The sequence below is a fragment of the Crassostrea angulata genome, chromosome 5 (genome assembly GCF_025612915.1).
Source record: "Crassostrea angulata isolate pt1a10 chromosome 5, ASM2561291v2, whole genome shotgun sequence".
Taxonomy (NCBI): Eukaryota; Metazoa; Mollusca; class Bivalvia; order Ostreida; family Ostreidae; genus Magallana; species Magallana angulata.
In genome coordinates, this window is record NC_069115.1 from 33992818 (window position 1) to 34007570 (window position 14753).

The 14753-nt window shown below is 29.7% G+C and overlaps 1 protein-coding gene across 1 annotated transcript; it reads left to right on the top strand.

The window, feature by feature from the left end:
• Positions 1–1676: 1676 nt before the first annotated feature.
• Positions 1677–14592, top strand: LOC128185754 (multiple epidermal growth factor-like domains protein 10). The gene is made up of 7 exons (XM_052855415.1): positions 1677–1705; positions 3152–3189; positions 8062–8127; positions 12820–12948; positions 13096–13224; positions 13385–13525; positions 14336–14592. The coding sequence occupies exons 1-7, from the start codon at positions 1677–1679 to the stop codon at positions 14383–14385; spliced, it is 582 nt and encodes a 193-aa protein (XP_052711375.1). The 3' UTR covers positions 14386–14592.
• The last annotated feature ends 161 nt before the right edge of the window (positions 14593–14753 follow it).

The window sequence follows — 14753 nt, forward strand, 5'->3', positions numbered from 1 at the left end:
TCTTTTGAATATGAAATAACATATCGTCATCATTTTCATTGCTTTTTAATAATAGTTGTATGTTGCCAGTTTGAAATGTGTTTAAATTTACGCTGATTAGTTGAACAATATAACTTGTTGCTTCAGTTATCTGGAAAAAATGCTGATACTGAACCAATATTATATTTATCATTTATCAGGTCATTGTGTAGAACTTTTTATAGGTTTCAGATAATTCTCTGTAAGCAGCATGTCAACACGGGACAATAAAAATAATATTTAAATATCAGAACACGCTTCGTAAACAAGCTTATTTTTCTCAACATTCTTCAAAAATCGCGTAGGAACATACTATAACAATATCAACAATAAATAAACAACTATGTACAATATCAATATTGGAATAAATAAATGAATAAATAAATAAATAAATAGATAAATTAATAAACAATGTTCATACGTCGTAACAATATAAATCATAATTTATCAAAAATCGTGCGCGTGTATTTGAAAAAAATAAATCACTTGCTGTGGCCTTCAACTCAACATTCAGGTATATCGACAACGTATTATCAATTGAAAATTGTTACGTCGACTCCATATATCCCAGTGAACTTAAAAAAAATGTACTAAAGAGTATGCGTTATCTATTTCATATTTGGATATTTTACTGGAAAGGAACATTGATGACAACTTAACAACAAAACTGATAAAAGTGATGACTTCAATTTTTTTTATTGTTAACTTTCCTTACTTATGTAGCAATATATCAACACACCCTCCATATGGAGTTTTTGTCTCTAGGGAAATTCGAAATACAATGGCATCCTCTACATATGAGCAGTTTTTATGGTAAGGCAAGCTACTAACAATCAAGTTGATAAAACAGGACTATCAACAATCACGATTGAGGTCCTTATTTCTGAAGTTCTATGGTCGATGCAACGACTTCGCCATAAAATACAATTTTTCACTGGGTCACATGTTGACTGACGTTTTCATACTTATTGTTATACCATAACTTAATCACCTAATTGTCTACCGGTTTTTCCGTTTTCCCAATTAATTGTGTGGTGTGACCAGTCAGCAGAGGATGCTCACTCTTCCACGACACCTTGTCTTACCTTTATTTTTTAAAGATCCGTGTTTGCTCTACCTCTTGTTTTTATTTTTTCTTTCTTCTATTGAATTTGAACACTGATGTCGATTTTAAAAGAAAAAATGTATATACCAAGAGCGAAAGTTTTTTCAAATATTAAACTAATATTTAGTTAAATCAAAAGAATTAAAAGAAAAATTACTACAGTTTTGGCATAATATCAGCATATTTCAGCAAACTTTTACATCATTGTCAAAAATTAAAGCTCCTGATTATATTTTTCCAATAATTATAAAGCATGCTGAGTATTTAGTTCTGAAAACAGTGTTCCTTTGGTGAAAAACAAAACATATAAATAAAGTGATGAAGTTTTGAAAGTTTTTCTCAACAACTGTTGTCATTTTTTTTTTTGGAATAGAATACATTTTATTTGACGCCATGGTTCATTCCGGTTAAAAAAGGAATTTTGTCAGAAAAGCTTGTTTGATGCACAATTTTGCAATCAAAACAAAACATTGATGATGTTTTAATGACAATTTTGTTTCTCACAATCATTTGATGGGTGTCAGAAAGTAATTAAATATTTAACAATCACAAAATGCGCAACAAATGCAATGAACACACCAAGTATGAATTTGACTGATTACCGATATCAATTTTAATCATAATAATATTATATAAGGGATATCGATAGGGAAAAAAACACGACCGATTTCGAAGGATACAGAATTCAAAATGACCAAATAGCTAATTAAACTTGTGATATGAGCTTAACAACTAGTTTATTTAATTCATTTATTGTGGTAGAAATTTTAAGTAAAATTATCAACTTGTACTTTTAAATGTGTTAAAAGGCATAAACACCTACAACAATAACAACTATTCATTTTGGTAATAAACACGTAATAAAACACTTTCATTTAATACAAGAAAAATGAGAAGTTGACACCTATGACGTCATACAAGATTGCTTCCAATTGCTTTTAATAAGTGCTAAATCGGCGTCAAAAGCAATTATTTTAATGATATCTTAAATATACATATACTCTGAAATATTTCTTGGATAATTTTAAATACCTGATTTAAAAAAACTTTAAAGCTGTGTGTGTAGATTCTAAAAATAACCTTAAAATCAAAGTCAAATGTCAAGTCTAAGTAAGCAGGTTCGTTTAAGGTTTATCCAAAATTAAATACCTCATCCACCTACAATTATTTTTGTTTCCCGTAGCAGGTATATGTAAGAAAAATCAGGAATTGTGCACCCATAATTAACTTTATGACTGCTTATATGATTAATAAGAACCTCGTTAGTTGTTAGAACTTGTGTTCGAACCATTTGTATATGTTTATGCAGTAAAGTAAAGTATGTTCGAACCAAATGAAGTTTCATGGTCAAAGACCTATGGTGTGTTTCTATACTTGCCATATTATTGACATATGCATTATATGTAAATAATAATGTTATCTAAATCACATAAATCAAGATAACTCGATTTAATGAAACGTGTATTTTTATTTAATTATAAGCAGTTTTTATAAATACAGAAAACAAACATTTTAATAATGAATTGTATGAATTTTACATATCGACTTAAGCCCCGTGTATTCATTTTCCGACACGCAATAAGTTATGAAATGTTAGGCCACGATTTACTAACGCACGTACTTGTGAAACGTCCAATACTAAAACAATTATTCGGATGACTGAATGTTTCCTTGATTTTAATATGGCCCTTAATAAGAGACAAAGTACCGCCACCCCGTTAAATAACGTGAGAATGCATAATCAAAATAATTCCAGGAACGTACATATTGTATCAACAAACTCGAACACCAAGGATTTTTTTTCAAACAACTTTTTGTGAACATTATTGAATGATGCTTTCGAATGTGCAAAAACAAATAATCAGATTTTGTTTAGTCTTAAATTGTATTTTTATTGGTAAACCCAGGACTGAGTGGTAAGTGCTCCTATATACTTTCGTATATCAGACATCTTGTGTAAAAAATACTACAATTATAATGTAAAGCCCTCATTGAGTTATGAACAGAATTTTTATGCATCTTTAATAGTCATGGATACGGTGCAGTTGTTGGTACAACGACTGAAGGTAATATATTTGTTTTGTTTTTTAATTCTTAAAGTTTGCATTTTTAATATATTTCAGTTACAAAATCTTATTATTTCTTAATCTTGTCAATAATTGGATTGATCAATGCGATATCTTTCTTTAGTCAGTCAGTAACAAACCTTTTAAGTGTTTTGTTTTCCGGAGGTCTATCAAGTGACATATGTATTTACAGAAAACGATAATCTACGCAAACCCATGTACGAGTTGCCTTACCTGTCGTCCAATTTAACTCATTAACTCTTCCAAATTATAAATCGCACCTTTCAGATACTCACATCTTTAGTTCATTCATTTTTACTCACAATGTTTTTTGCTATTTAATTTTCAAACGTTTTCTCTTTTTCTTCTGTAGATGTTTTAGCTAATCTCGAAACTGTCATTTTGTTTTGCTTAAGACACGACAATGGGACGTCACTATTTAAAGGACAACTACTCTTATTACAAATACACGTATTTTGTGTCGTTTGAATGGTCTACTATTTAGATATAGATAAAATTACCGGAGACAAGAGTTTATGACACAGATATATATAATAGAGTTTGATTATGAAGACTAAAATGTATTCATTGAAGCTGAATTCCTTTGTTCCATCAACATCAACTTTATGTATACAGTTATTGTTATGAAATTGTAAGTTTATTTGCGTTTTCCATTTGGTTTACTTATTTTACAACACTTAAATGGACATATAATACAAGCTTAATTTACGAAAAGCCAAGTTCAATTATTTGCTACCAAAAAGTGTACGTCCTGTTCAAGGGTTCACCTCATAACAATTACCTTATTATGTGAACTTGTACCAACCATGGCAAACATAATAATCTCATCACCTGTAATGTGGTCTTGTTTGTTACCACAATATTTAGAAATATAATTTCATTGCCATAAAATCAAGTCTTCTTATGGAAGATTTGCCCAAATTAAGCAATGTATTTTTTTTTTTACAAATAGGTTAAGCTAAAAACCATGGTATTTATCATTATATAAATAGTGCCTGTTTGGGAGGGTAACAGTTGAAATTGACACCCCTCGAAAACCATTGTCAACCGACGCGAAGCGGAGGTTGACAATGGTTTTCGAGGGGTGTCAATTTCAACTGTTATCCTCCCAAACAGGCACTATTTATTTTGTTATACTGAATGTCTTTTTTAAAATTTTTAAGAAAATTTTACTGCTTTTATATAGGAATAACGTAAATTCTACAGCGAACCGTACGCGCATAATTTTCGCGCATGTAACATTTTTTAATGTTACCCGTTGCCAAGTGCGTTGCTAACGCTGAGGGTAATAGTAAATATTATTAACTGCGTCTTAACCAATCAGATTTCAGTATTTAACATGAAAGTATAACAAAATCAGTTGTTCCTTCTTTTACGATCTTTCATGTGTAATAACGGAATGTTCTGCGTAACGTAAACTGTTTGCATACTAAATATATTTTTTCATGTTCACATATTTCTTGAAGATAAAATCCTAGTTTCCTGAGTGTACATAAGGACATTAGTTTGTTTTCAATTACGCGGCAAGTAACAGTTGTATAGAAATGTGTATTATGACTCCATTTTAAATGATTTTTTATTGTCATGATTCGTACTGATGTTTCTAATTTCAGATGATTTCAAACCTTTAAATAAATGAGCAATTTGATTGAATCCTTCTCTTTAATTAAAGATATTCTAGGATAATATTTGACGTGGTCAAATATCTGTCCCACCCCCCCCCTCCTCGATTTAAATCAACTTTAAATAGTATCGTACGAAAAAAACTTTCTAAAACATTAGTTAAAGGCTGTCTAATATATTATTCTTGACATTAGTCATCATTGTTCAATAGCTGTTTATCTACGACGTCCATTTAATGAATTTATTTCCGCGATTTTGCAAAGCATATAAGAAAATTGTCATTTTCCATTCATATTTAAGAAAAATAAAAGGCAGGTCTGCTCAAGTTCGATTTTAACAAATTTATTTAAGGTCTTCCGTTTCCAACGGAAGACCTTATTGTTAAAGCTTTGTTTCTTTTTCCCTTTTATTTTTTTTTCTTACGCTTTTTTGTACAAGCAATTTCTTGAAAACGACCCGATCGATTTTCGTGAAAATTTCAGATCTTGTATTATTGATTTAAACCTTATATATAATTTTTTATTTTTATGACGTCATTTCTGTTCGGAAGATATTGACGTTTTAGCTATTTTTAGAGGGTCGGTTTGTCCTGCTATCTCCTCCTAAACGAAAAGAGATATTGATTTTTTTTCAGGGATTGTAGACGAAAGATTGTAGATGTGTTTAAAGGCATTTATGGTTGTCTGGCTTCAAAGGCGTCTAAGCTCGCCTGGACCGGAAAATCGAGTTTGAAAAAATGACGTGATTTTGAATGGTATTCGTTCTGTATTTCCTTTCCTAAAAATATTTTAACATAAAATATAGAGCAAATAAAATGTATGTTAACAAGAGCTTTCGTTTGATATCAAGAAAAAGGGGCTGGCCCTTCAATTTAGGGGCCAACAGGGCTCTAAAGTCTTTCTTCCATAGCACTTTACTGAGAAATATTTTGTAATATGTTTAAGAAGCAAAAAATGTTTATCTTACAATTATAAAACTACACATTATAAAAATCTTATCATGCGTAACGTAATTAGGGGGTTTAAGGGGCTAGAAGTCCAAAACATTGATCAATTATATCTCGAAAAGGACAAATCTTTTGAAAAGCAATATAGAATAAAAGATGCGTAGACTGATGTTTTAAACAATATTCAATCATAAAAGTTTCGTTATCTGGCCCCAATAAGGACATAAGGGGTCGGCCCCTAAAACGTCCTATCCTAGATAGCTCAAAAACGGGAAAGAATTTCTAAACACATGTTAAACAGAATATGTTTAATATCAAAAGATCTTTCATATGGTATCAAGAAAAAGGGACTGGTCCCTCAATTTAGGGGCCAACAGGGCTCTAAAGTCTTTCTTCCATAGCACTTTACTGAGAAATATTTTGTAATATGTTAAAAAAGCAAAAATTTTCATTTTTCACTTATAAAAATATACATTATAAAATCGTTATCATGTGTAACGTAATTAGGGGTTTCAAGGGGCCAGAAGTCGAAAACTTCGATCAATAATATCTCAAAAAGGACAAATCTTTTGAAAACAATATAGAATAAAAGATGCGTAGACTGATGCTTTAAACAATATTCAATCATAAAAGTTTCGTTATCTGGCCCCAAAAAGACATAAGGGGTCGGCCCCTAAAACGTCCTTTCCCAGATAGCCTAAAAACGGCAAAGAATTTCTAAACACTTGTTGGATAATATATGTTTAATATCAAAAGACCTTTCATATGATGTCAAGAAAAAACGGCTGGTCCTTCAATTTAGGGGCCAACAGGGCTCTAAAGTCTTTCTTCCATAGCACTCTACTGAAAAATATTTTGTTATATGTTTAGGAAATAACAATAAATTATAATTATTTTATCATGTGTTCCGTAATAAGGTTTTTATTAAGGGGTTTTAAGGGGTTTTAAGGGGCCAGAAGTCCAAAACTTTGATAACATATCTCAAAAAGAACAAATATTTTAAAAGCATCATTTTGAAAATCAATATAAAATAAAAATGCTGAGAATGATGTTCCTAACTATATTTAACGTTAACCATCAAATTTTTTTGTTGTTGCCCCAATAAGGATATAAAGGGTCAAATATCGAAATCAAGGTCATATAACCTTCAACGAAATCGGGTCTAGGTGTTCACATTCACTCGCTGTTTCCCAGTCGAAAAATTGTTGGAAACATCAATTTATCCAAAAAAATAAAGTCCTTCACGTCACTTTTACATTTTAACGTCACTTTGGTGACTCCCATTGACATTCTTTATTTCAAAATGATTTTAACTATTGTCAACTGTTTTTAAAGATATCTATAGAACTTTAATTTTGGACGAGAAATGCTAAACATCGCTTATAGTTCATTCTATTTATGTCTTAGTTTTTCTTACAGGCTGCCCAAAGGGTTACAATACCGCAAATTGCAGTTTTCCCTGTCGATTTCCAAGCTTTGGGTTGAATTGTCAAGAAAAACGCAATAGCACAGAAAATATTTGTAAGGAAGGATGCAGAGAAAGTGAGTAAAGTGTCAATTTGGATGACATAATAAAACAACGCATATATACATCTGTAGAGCTAAGTTCATTACAGATTTTTTTTTTAAATTAAAAAAAAACTCAATATTATATTCTTATCAGAGATATTCAGTACTGATCATAATTAAGTCTGAACTATATTTGAATCTTAATCAGACATCTTTTAATTCAATTATCCAAATAATATTCATGTGTTTTAATATTAAAAATCATTTTATATTTCTTGAAGTATTTTATTGAAGTATATTTCCATAAACAGATATCAATGTACCTAGTATTTGAATGTCAAAGTAAATGAATGTATAGTTCTTATACATGTACGTTGTCACACAACCTCTCTATAATCTTATAATAAGTCATGTTAGTTAGTATGACTTTAATGCTACATTTATTTATAATGTGAAATAATTCATATCGTTTTGAACTTATTTTTTTTTTTGTCTTAACAACTGACTCCATTTTCTGTCTGACACTTATCAAGAGATGGTGAAGTTATTGATTATGATAGCCTCATTGGGATGTAACTGTATCCACCACTTGCTTTCCCTTTTGTGGCTGAAATAAAAAAAATTTTAACCAAGTTTTGTGTCAATATTCTACATTTGCTATGACTTTATCAAATTTCGCAAAAATATACTTTTTTCTTCTCTACAAACTTAAAATTTATTGTTTACACGTACAAATCTGCTCGATGATTTTTTTAAAATATTTTTTCTTGTAGATTTGACGACGTACAAAATAGTTTCGAACACTATTTATACTATAAAACATACACGGGATATATTAGGTAAAATATTGGAATTCACTAGTATCTTAAATGATTTTTTTTTCGAACTGAACAAGAGAAACATCAATATTTCATTATATAATCTATTGGTTTAGTACACGGATGGACCAATGTCAAGAATTTTGAGAATACGTTTCCTTCGCATGAAGATATAATGACAAAATCAATTGATGCAAACAAACGTTTCTCTCTTCATACAGTAATCGTCGTACTTTCAATATTAGCTTTCATACTTGTATGTGTTTATGTTTCCACGTTTGCGATGACACCTCGGTCGCAAGGAATAAGGAATAACGATGTACTTGAAATTCACAGGAATTCAGAACAATTGTAAACAACTGACCAATCTATGTTTTGTACCTTATCAATATTTTCATCTGGATTGAGTCTCCTCAGCATGTTCTAGATATTCCAGTTGGTATTGTGAAAAGTTAGATCGAGTTTTGAACAGTATGCAATTAACCGCTAAAGATTGATGGTTTATTGCTATAAAATTCATCTTAAAGTACAAAGGTATATTTATTGTTGATGACTTTATATATGTTATAACACATTTTCTAGTACTATAATGAAGATGTTTAATTCAACTTACATGTACCACTTGCATATTTGTGAGAAAAGAAATAACATTTTTACTGGTTTATGATCAACATATCGATTTAAATCTCTGTTAAAAATATACTCATATGAATAGCAAACAAGATTATTTTAATATTTTTTAATCTCCAATGATTATTAAACATGATATTTAATGTAATAGCTTTCGACTCAAAATAAAAAAAAACATAAATAAAATACATCTCTAAAGGCTAATACAATACAATTAAGGTTATATTTTGTTTTTAAAGGGTAAAAAGAAAAGAAAGAATGAAATTTCAAGTGAATCATTGAGATATTGTATAAAAAGACGCAATTTAACGATATGCTATTTGCATAAGAATTGTACAAAATCAGAAAATTGGTTCGATATACCTTAATGTGTAAAAAAAAATTTAAAAAAATGCGCCTCTTTCTACATTCATTTGAGAACTTCTAGATTTCACCGATGATATATGTAATAGTAACAGTACCCGCAAGTTTTGATCTGTGCAAAGCTTTATACGATTGTCAAAAGATCACAGTTCTACATCTACCGGGATTGACACTTGTAAGTTTATATTTTCCTGATTGTAAATCTAAAGCAAAAACTTTTAAATTGAAAGTGGTTTTATAAGCAATGCATTTTTGTAGAATCTAAAATAAGTAGTCCGGATGTGTCACCAATCTTTATCCAACATCTTTTTAATGGGTTTTATATTGTTTTACCAGGGAAAATAAAAATTATTTCTAGATGATGTCTTTATTTTTTTAATTTTATTTCGTTTAAAAGGAAAAAGAGAAAAAATATTTGGGTTTAGTTCATTCTACCTCAAATAATACTTACATGTAATATGTACATTAGTAGCAGTTACATTTATCAGGTCAAACAAAACAGATTCAGTTCCAACAAGTTGAATTTCTTATGTAAAAGTACATACACGATGCGTAATTTTGCATCGTCAATCAGTTTTGTTCCTCGTTTTGTATGGCATTAACCGTATGATATTTGAAAATTGTTATTTTTAAATTTTTCTTGCATTGCATATTCATCTTGAATAATTTCAGTAAAACCGTACAGATATACAATATAGTAGATATAACATTTACTTTTTTATATTGTTAAAACATATTGTAACTATGGAGAAACAGAAGGTTAGTACATCAGTTAACCTAAAGACAATCATTATGGATTTCAGATGATACCAAATGCTTAAGTATACATAAAGTACAATGACTCATAGGTGATGTTTTAAATACATGTAGTCAGTCGTTTCTGTATATGATACATGTATGTATTTTTCTCGCATCTTGGGTGCAAGAAAAAAACGTGAACGGATAAAAACTATAAAAAGGGAACAGCAGTAAATAGAAATACCAATTCTTATCTTTAAACATCCACAAAAACAAATGTAAAATAAAACTTTGTAAATGATATAAAACCCGTCTCTTTTGATTTCCGGTCAATTATACACAACCTTGGTAATATCTTTTTCTAACGGATGCTCATTTCTTCTTCAACACACGAATGCTGTATTTTTATCCTTTGACCAAATCAAACATATAAGCAATAAAAAGGCATTTATTTTGGAATATTTGTCGGTCGGGTTTATTTAATACAAAGTTGATACCACTAAACCATGTGAGAAACAGATGCCATTTTTAATTTAAGTGCATAATTTGAATTTAATGATTATAACGACAAAAGAATACGAATAACGAAAAAATATAGAATGAATCACAAATAGCTACAGTGTACTTCCTATCGTGTGAAGTATATTCAAAGTGTTTTTGACCATCATATACGTACACATATACACCATATACATGATATATTATTCATTTCTAACAGTGCAATAAAATTCAGTCGGAGGTTGCCCTTAGGATTGACTTTTTTAATGCAGTTTTTACAGTAATAACAAATATTGCTTACTGCTAAAAGGTTACAGACAATTGTGTATGGAATTTATAGCATGTTGAAATGGGAAATGACAAACGACGCGTGAATATTCAGATTAACGATGACTCTTCATAGAAAAATATATAAATGGGAGTATCAACTCAAGGGGATATTTCGTCTTAATGTGAAACAAATTTCTTATTTGCTTGCTATATAAATAGCGCTTTTGGTTTCATTTAAAAAAAATCAAAAAGGCATGAAGAACATATTAATGTGTACCACGTATTAATGCAAAAATAATATGTTTTTATGTTCACATCTGTCATTTAAATGTCCAATACATTGAAAACCGAGTGCATAAAATTATCTTTTTTCGCTAGAAATAAGTGATATATAGCTTTAGAATGTTTCCGAAGTATACATACAGCATTGTGATATCGTTCTTGGATTGTCGTTCTTGTATAAAGATCAAACTCGTTAGAACACTTTGCACTTTGTATGGATTATATACTTAAAATTGTACAGCTGTAAAATAAACTATTTTAAGTTGTCATGCTTTGAAGTCTGTTTCCTTGCTTATCTGTTCCGAAATTTAGGGGGAAATACTCTATGACAAACTCTGTTTTATGCTCAACAGTTAAATTATATTGAATTGTGATTGCAAATGAGCATCAAAACTACATAGAAAATTTCTGAAAGAGACATTATAGAATAATTAACTCGTATAATATTTATTTCATATGAATAAATCTTAACCATGTGTTCATTGTCAAGATCAAGAAATACAGAAGAAACCATAGTCAGTCTGGTGTATAAATAGTAGTCTAAAATGTAACAAGTATGAAAAACGTCACTCAACATGTGTTCCAATAACTTGTTTGTTATTAGCTTGTCTCGTTTAAGAAAGTGTTCGTATGTAGAGCATACTCTTGCAGAACGAATAAACTGAGAGACATAAACCCCATAAGCATGTGATGATGGTATATTGCTACGAAAGTAAGGGAAGTTGGTGATGGAAAAATTAAAATCATAGCATTTATCATAAAGCTTTGTTGCTAGGTTACCTTTAACATTTTTTTTTCTAGTAAAATATCCAAATATGAAACAGATGTCTCAGAATCTGTGGTATGTTTTATTTCATGCTCACTGGGATACATTGAATTAACATAGGAGTGAAAGTAACTGTTAATAAAAAACAATGATCAGTAATTTATAACCTTCAAATAAATTCAATGCAATTGTACATTGCTATTGTCTGGTGAAGAGGAGGGGGCTTTTATGATAATTTGTTAAATGATACGCTTTTATGATAATTTGTTCAATGATACAAACGTTAAAACAAAAATATCTTAATTAATATATATGTTTAATAATTCATGACTCGCCTGATATTTTTACATACAGGAAGATAACTCGTCTTATTTTTAGAAATCAATTTTAACAGCCACTTCCTTGTTGTTCATTTACAGATGACTCAACAAAGATTATTGAAAACAAATACTAAATCTAGAATCGAAGCAGAATATATGCCTTCTTTTTTAACTTGGAGTATGTGTTCTTAATGAATTTAAAGTTGTATTAGCTAAAGTAGTTCATAAAGTAATTGATGAATTGTCAGCATCAAAATCAGGAACCAATAAACAATATTAAAATGTTCTAGCTATTTTGTTATACTTTGAAATGAAATTAGCTAAACTATGCAAAAAAGCAGTTTCAAAGGGTAACAAGCAGGGTGTAGATTAATACAAGGGACGAATAATTCACACTAATTATAATCGCGATATGCATGTTACTGCAAGGAAGTACGCATGAGCTTTATTTTTGTTTTGTTCCTTGTTTTTAAAAATTAATATAAACAATCTATCGATAATATAATTATATATTTTCAAACAGACAAGTGATTGTTTCATAGTGCAATGCATTCAATTTTAGTGAAAATTATTCTGTTTGAACTGGTAATTGAAAAATATAAACTTGACGGGGAAGAAAGATCAACGTAAGTAAAGTCGAAAGTTGATATGCATCGACCAATAATTATTATTATTTATTATGATTATCAATGAACATACAATTAAACATTATTGATTTAGAATGGAAATAACTGCTGCAGCTAAGTGGAGAAAACATCGTAAGTATTTGTTTCAAATGATGATAAATGCAATATAATTGAAGCACTTTTTATTATTCCATGTACCTCGTTACGTGTTTATTTCAAGCGTGTTCACCTGGACTTAGTGGAAACAACTGTAGCATTCCGTGTCGCTATCCCAGTTTTGGCCATTTCTGTCAGAGCAAATGCAACTGTAACAACTCCAGTTGCAACGCTGTAACTGGTTGTATTGGTAAATTTAAATACACTTTGAGTTTTGTATGATATAATTATTCAAATGCTTTATTTTTGTCTCTTTTTGGCTATTTTTCAACAAACTCTTTATTTCCTGTTGAAACGTTACTATTTAAAAATTATTTGTTCTTGCTGTTTTATTCAATATAAATGCTCATGTTTTCTTCCACGAATTATTCTCTTTTAGTGGGCTCTCCAACGTTACACCCTGTTTCAAAATCGTCACCAGTCGTGGAGTCATCTCATTTCCTTGATAACAAAATCACAACCCCAAAACGTAAATCAAATGAGTCTTTGATAATATATGTAAAGCTAAATGTAACAATATTAAAAGAAAAGAAATATTGGTATTATAATTATACAGAATCATGATATATATGGGCAATTTTGAGGGTGTTTTTAAGCCTACATATTAACAGTTTAAATTCGTTCACTAGTTTGCCCAGTTGGGTACTTGGGCGCAGAATGTGAGAAAACTTGCAGACATCCGACCTACGGTAGTGGATGCCAGATGAAGTGTAACTGTACAGAAGAACTTTGTGACCACGTGAATGGATGTAAGAATATTACTATTGAACGTAAGATCCACGTTACATATTCTAATCCACTATTAGAGACCATTTTATTTTAAGAACTTTTCCTTAAAAACACATGCGCACTGGGATTTTTTTTTGTATGGGCAAACAAAGCTAAGTTTTCAAATAAGTTTCCTTAAGAAATCGAACGATTAAATGTAATCCCCATTTAATATTTTTTTATTTATACATTTAATCGTTTTTGAGAGGGAAATTTAAATGCCGGAAAATGTGGGGTTTTTTTCATTTCTGTGATTTTGCAAACCAGGAAAAGCGTTTGTGTTAGTATGTTTCAACGATACCTTTTTTGAATCCATAAGCATGAATATGAGATGAGGTCGAAAGCTAAATGGCAGAGTATTCTTAAAAATAAAAAAAATAATGTATAGAAAAGGTTAATATAAAACGATGGATCGTAGTTGATATCAAAAGAATTCAATGCACATGACACGAAAGCACTTGTGGTATCCAACGTTAAAGTCTAATGACTTTGCATGCAAAAACTATGTAATTTCCAGATATGACATAATAATTATAAGCATTTGTAATGAATTAAAGACAATTATATGTTAGTATTTTTACGTGTATTGCTAGTATTGTTAATAATGAATTTTCATAAAGCTGAACTCCTCATCGCAAACATGTACATTTCAATTCGATAAAAAAGTCATTAAGTAGACGTTTACTGCTATTCAAACGTCTCATACTTACTATTGAACACGTTTACTATTTATCATTAAACAATGATGCCATCTAATGGTAATCATGATAATGCATTTTTTGGTCCTGCTAATGTTTTAAGTTTTTCAAAAGGTTATAACAGCTCTGAATTTGACAAATTTTGTTCCTGCATGAAAGTATAAATGTTGTGTAAAGTTAAGTGGTTGACTATTTATGACTTTTTCTTGATATTTGTTAAGTGTTTAGTAATATTACAATTTAAAACAGAAGATTAAAACATAGTTTAATTTTTTTCCATCTACTATTCTTTTTTTCATCGTAGTGTCTGGGGAGGGGGAATTTAACTTTTTCATTTTTTTAAATGTCTACTTATCTTTCTTGTGTGAATTTAAAAAAACACAACTTTTTGATAACTTCTGCGTGGTGAAATTATATACAGGTGATTATTATCTTTTACACATTTTGTTTAAATAAATACGTACTTTTTTACTGTTCCTATTTCATCTTATTTTCTTGTAGGCTAAAGATCAAATGTTACATATAATATGAA

Bases quoted from the DNA above. Each gene is read 5' to 3' on its own strand.
- LOC128185754 (XM_052855415.1), top strand. From the start codon at position 1,677: ATGCGCAACAAATGCAATGAACACACCAA. The intron at 3,190-8,061 runs GTAATATATTTG...TTTTTCTTGTAG, and splicing joins TGTTGGTACAACGACTGAAG to ATTTGACGACGTACAAAATA. The intron at 8,128-12,819 runs GTAAAATATTGG...GTTTATTTCAAG, and splicing joins ACATACACGGGATATATTAG to CGTGTTCACCTGGACTTAGT.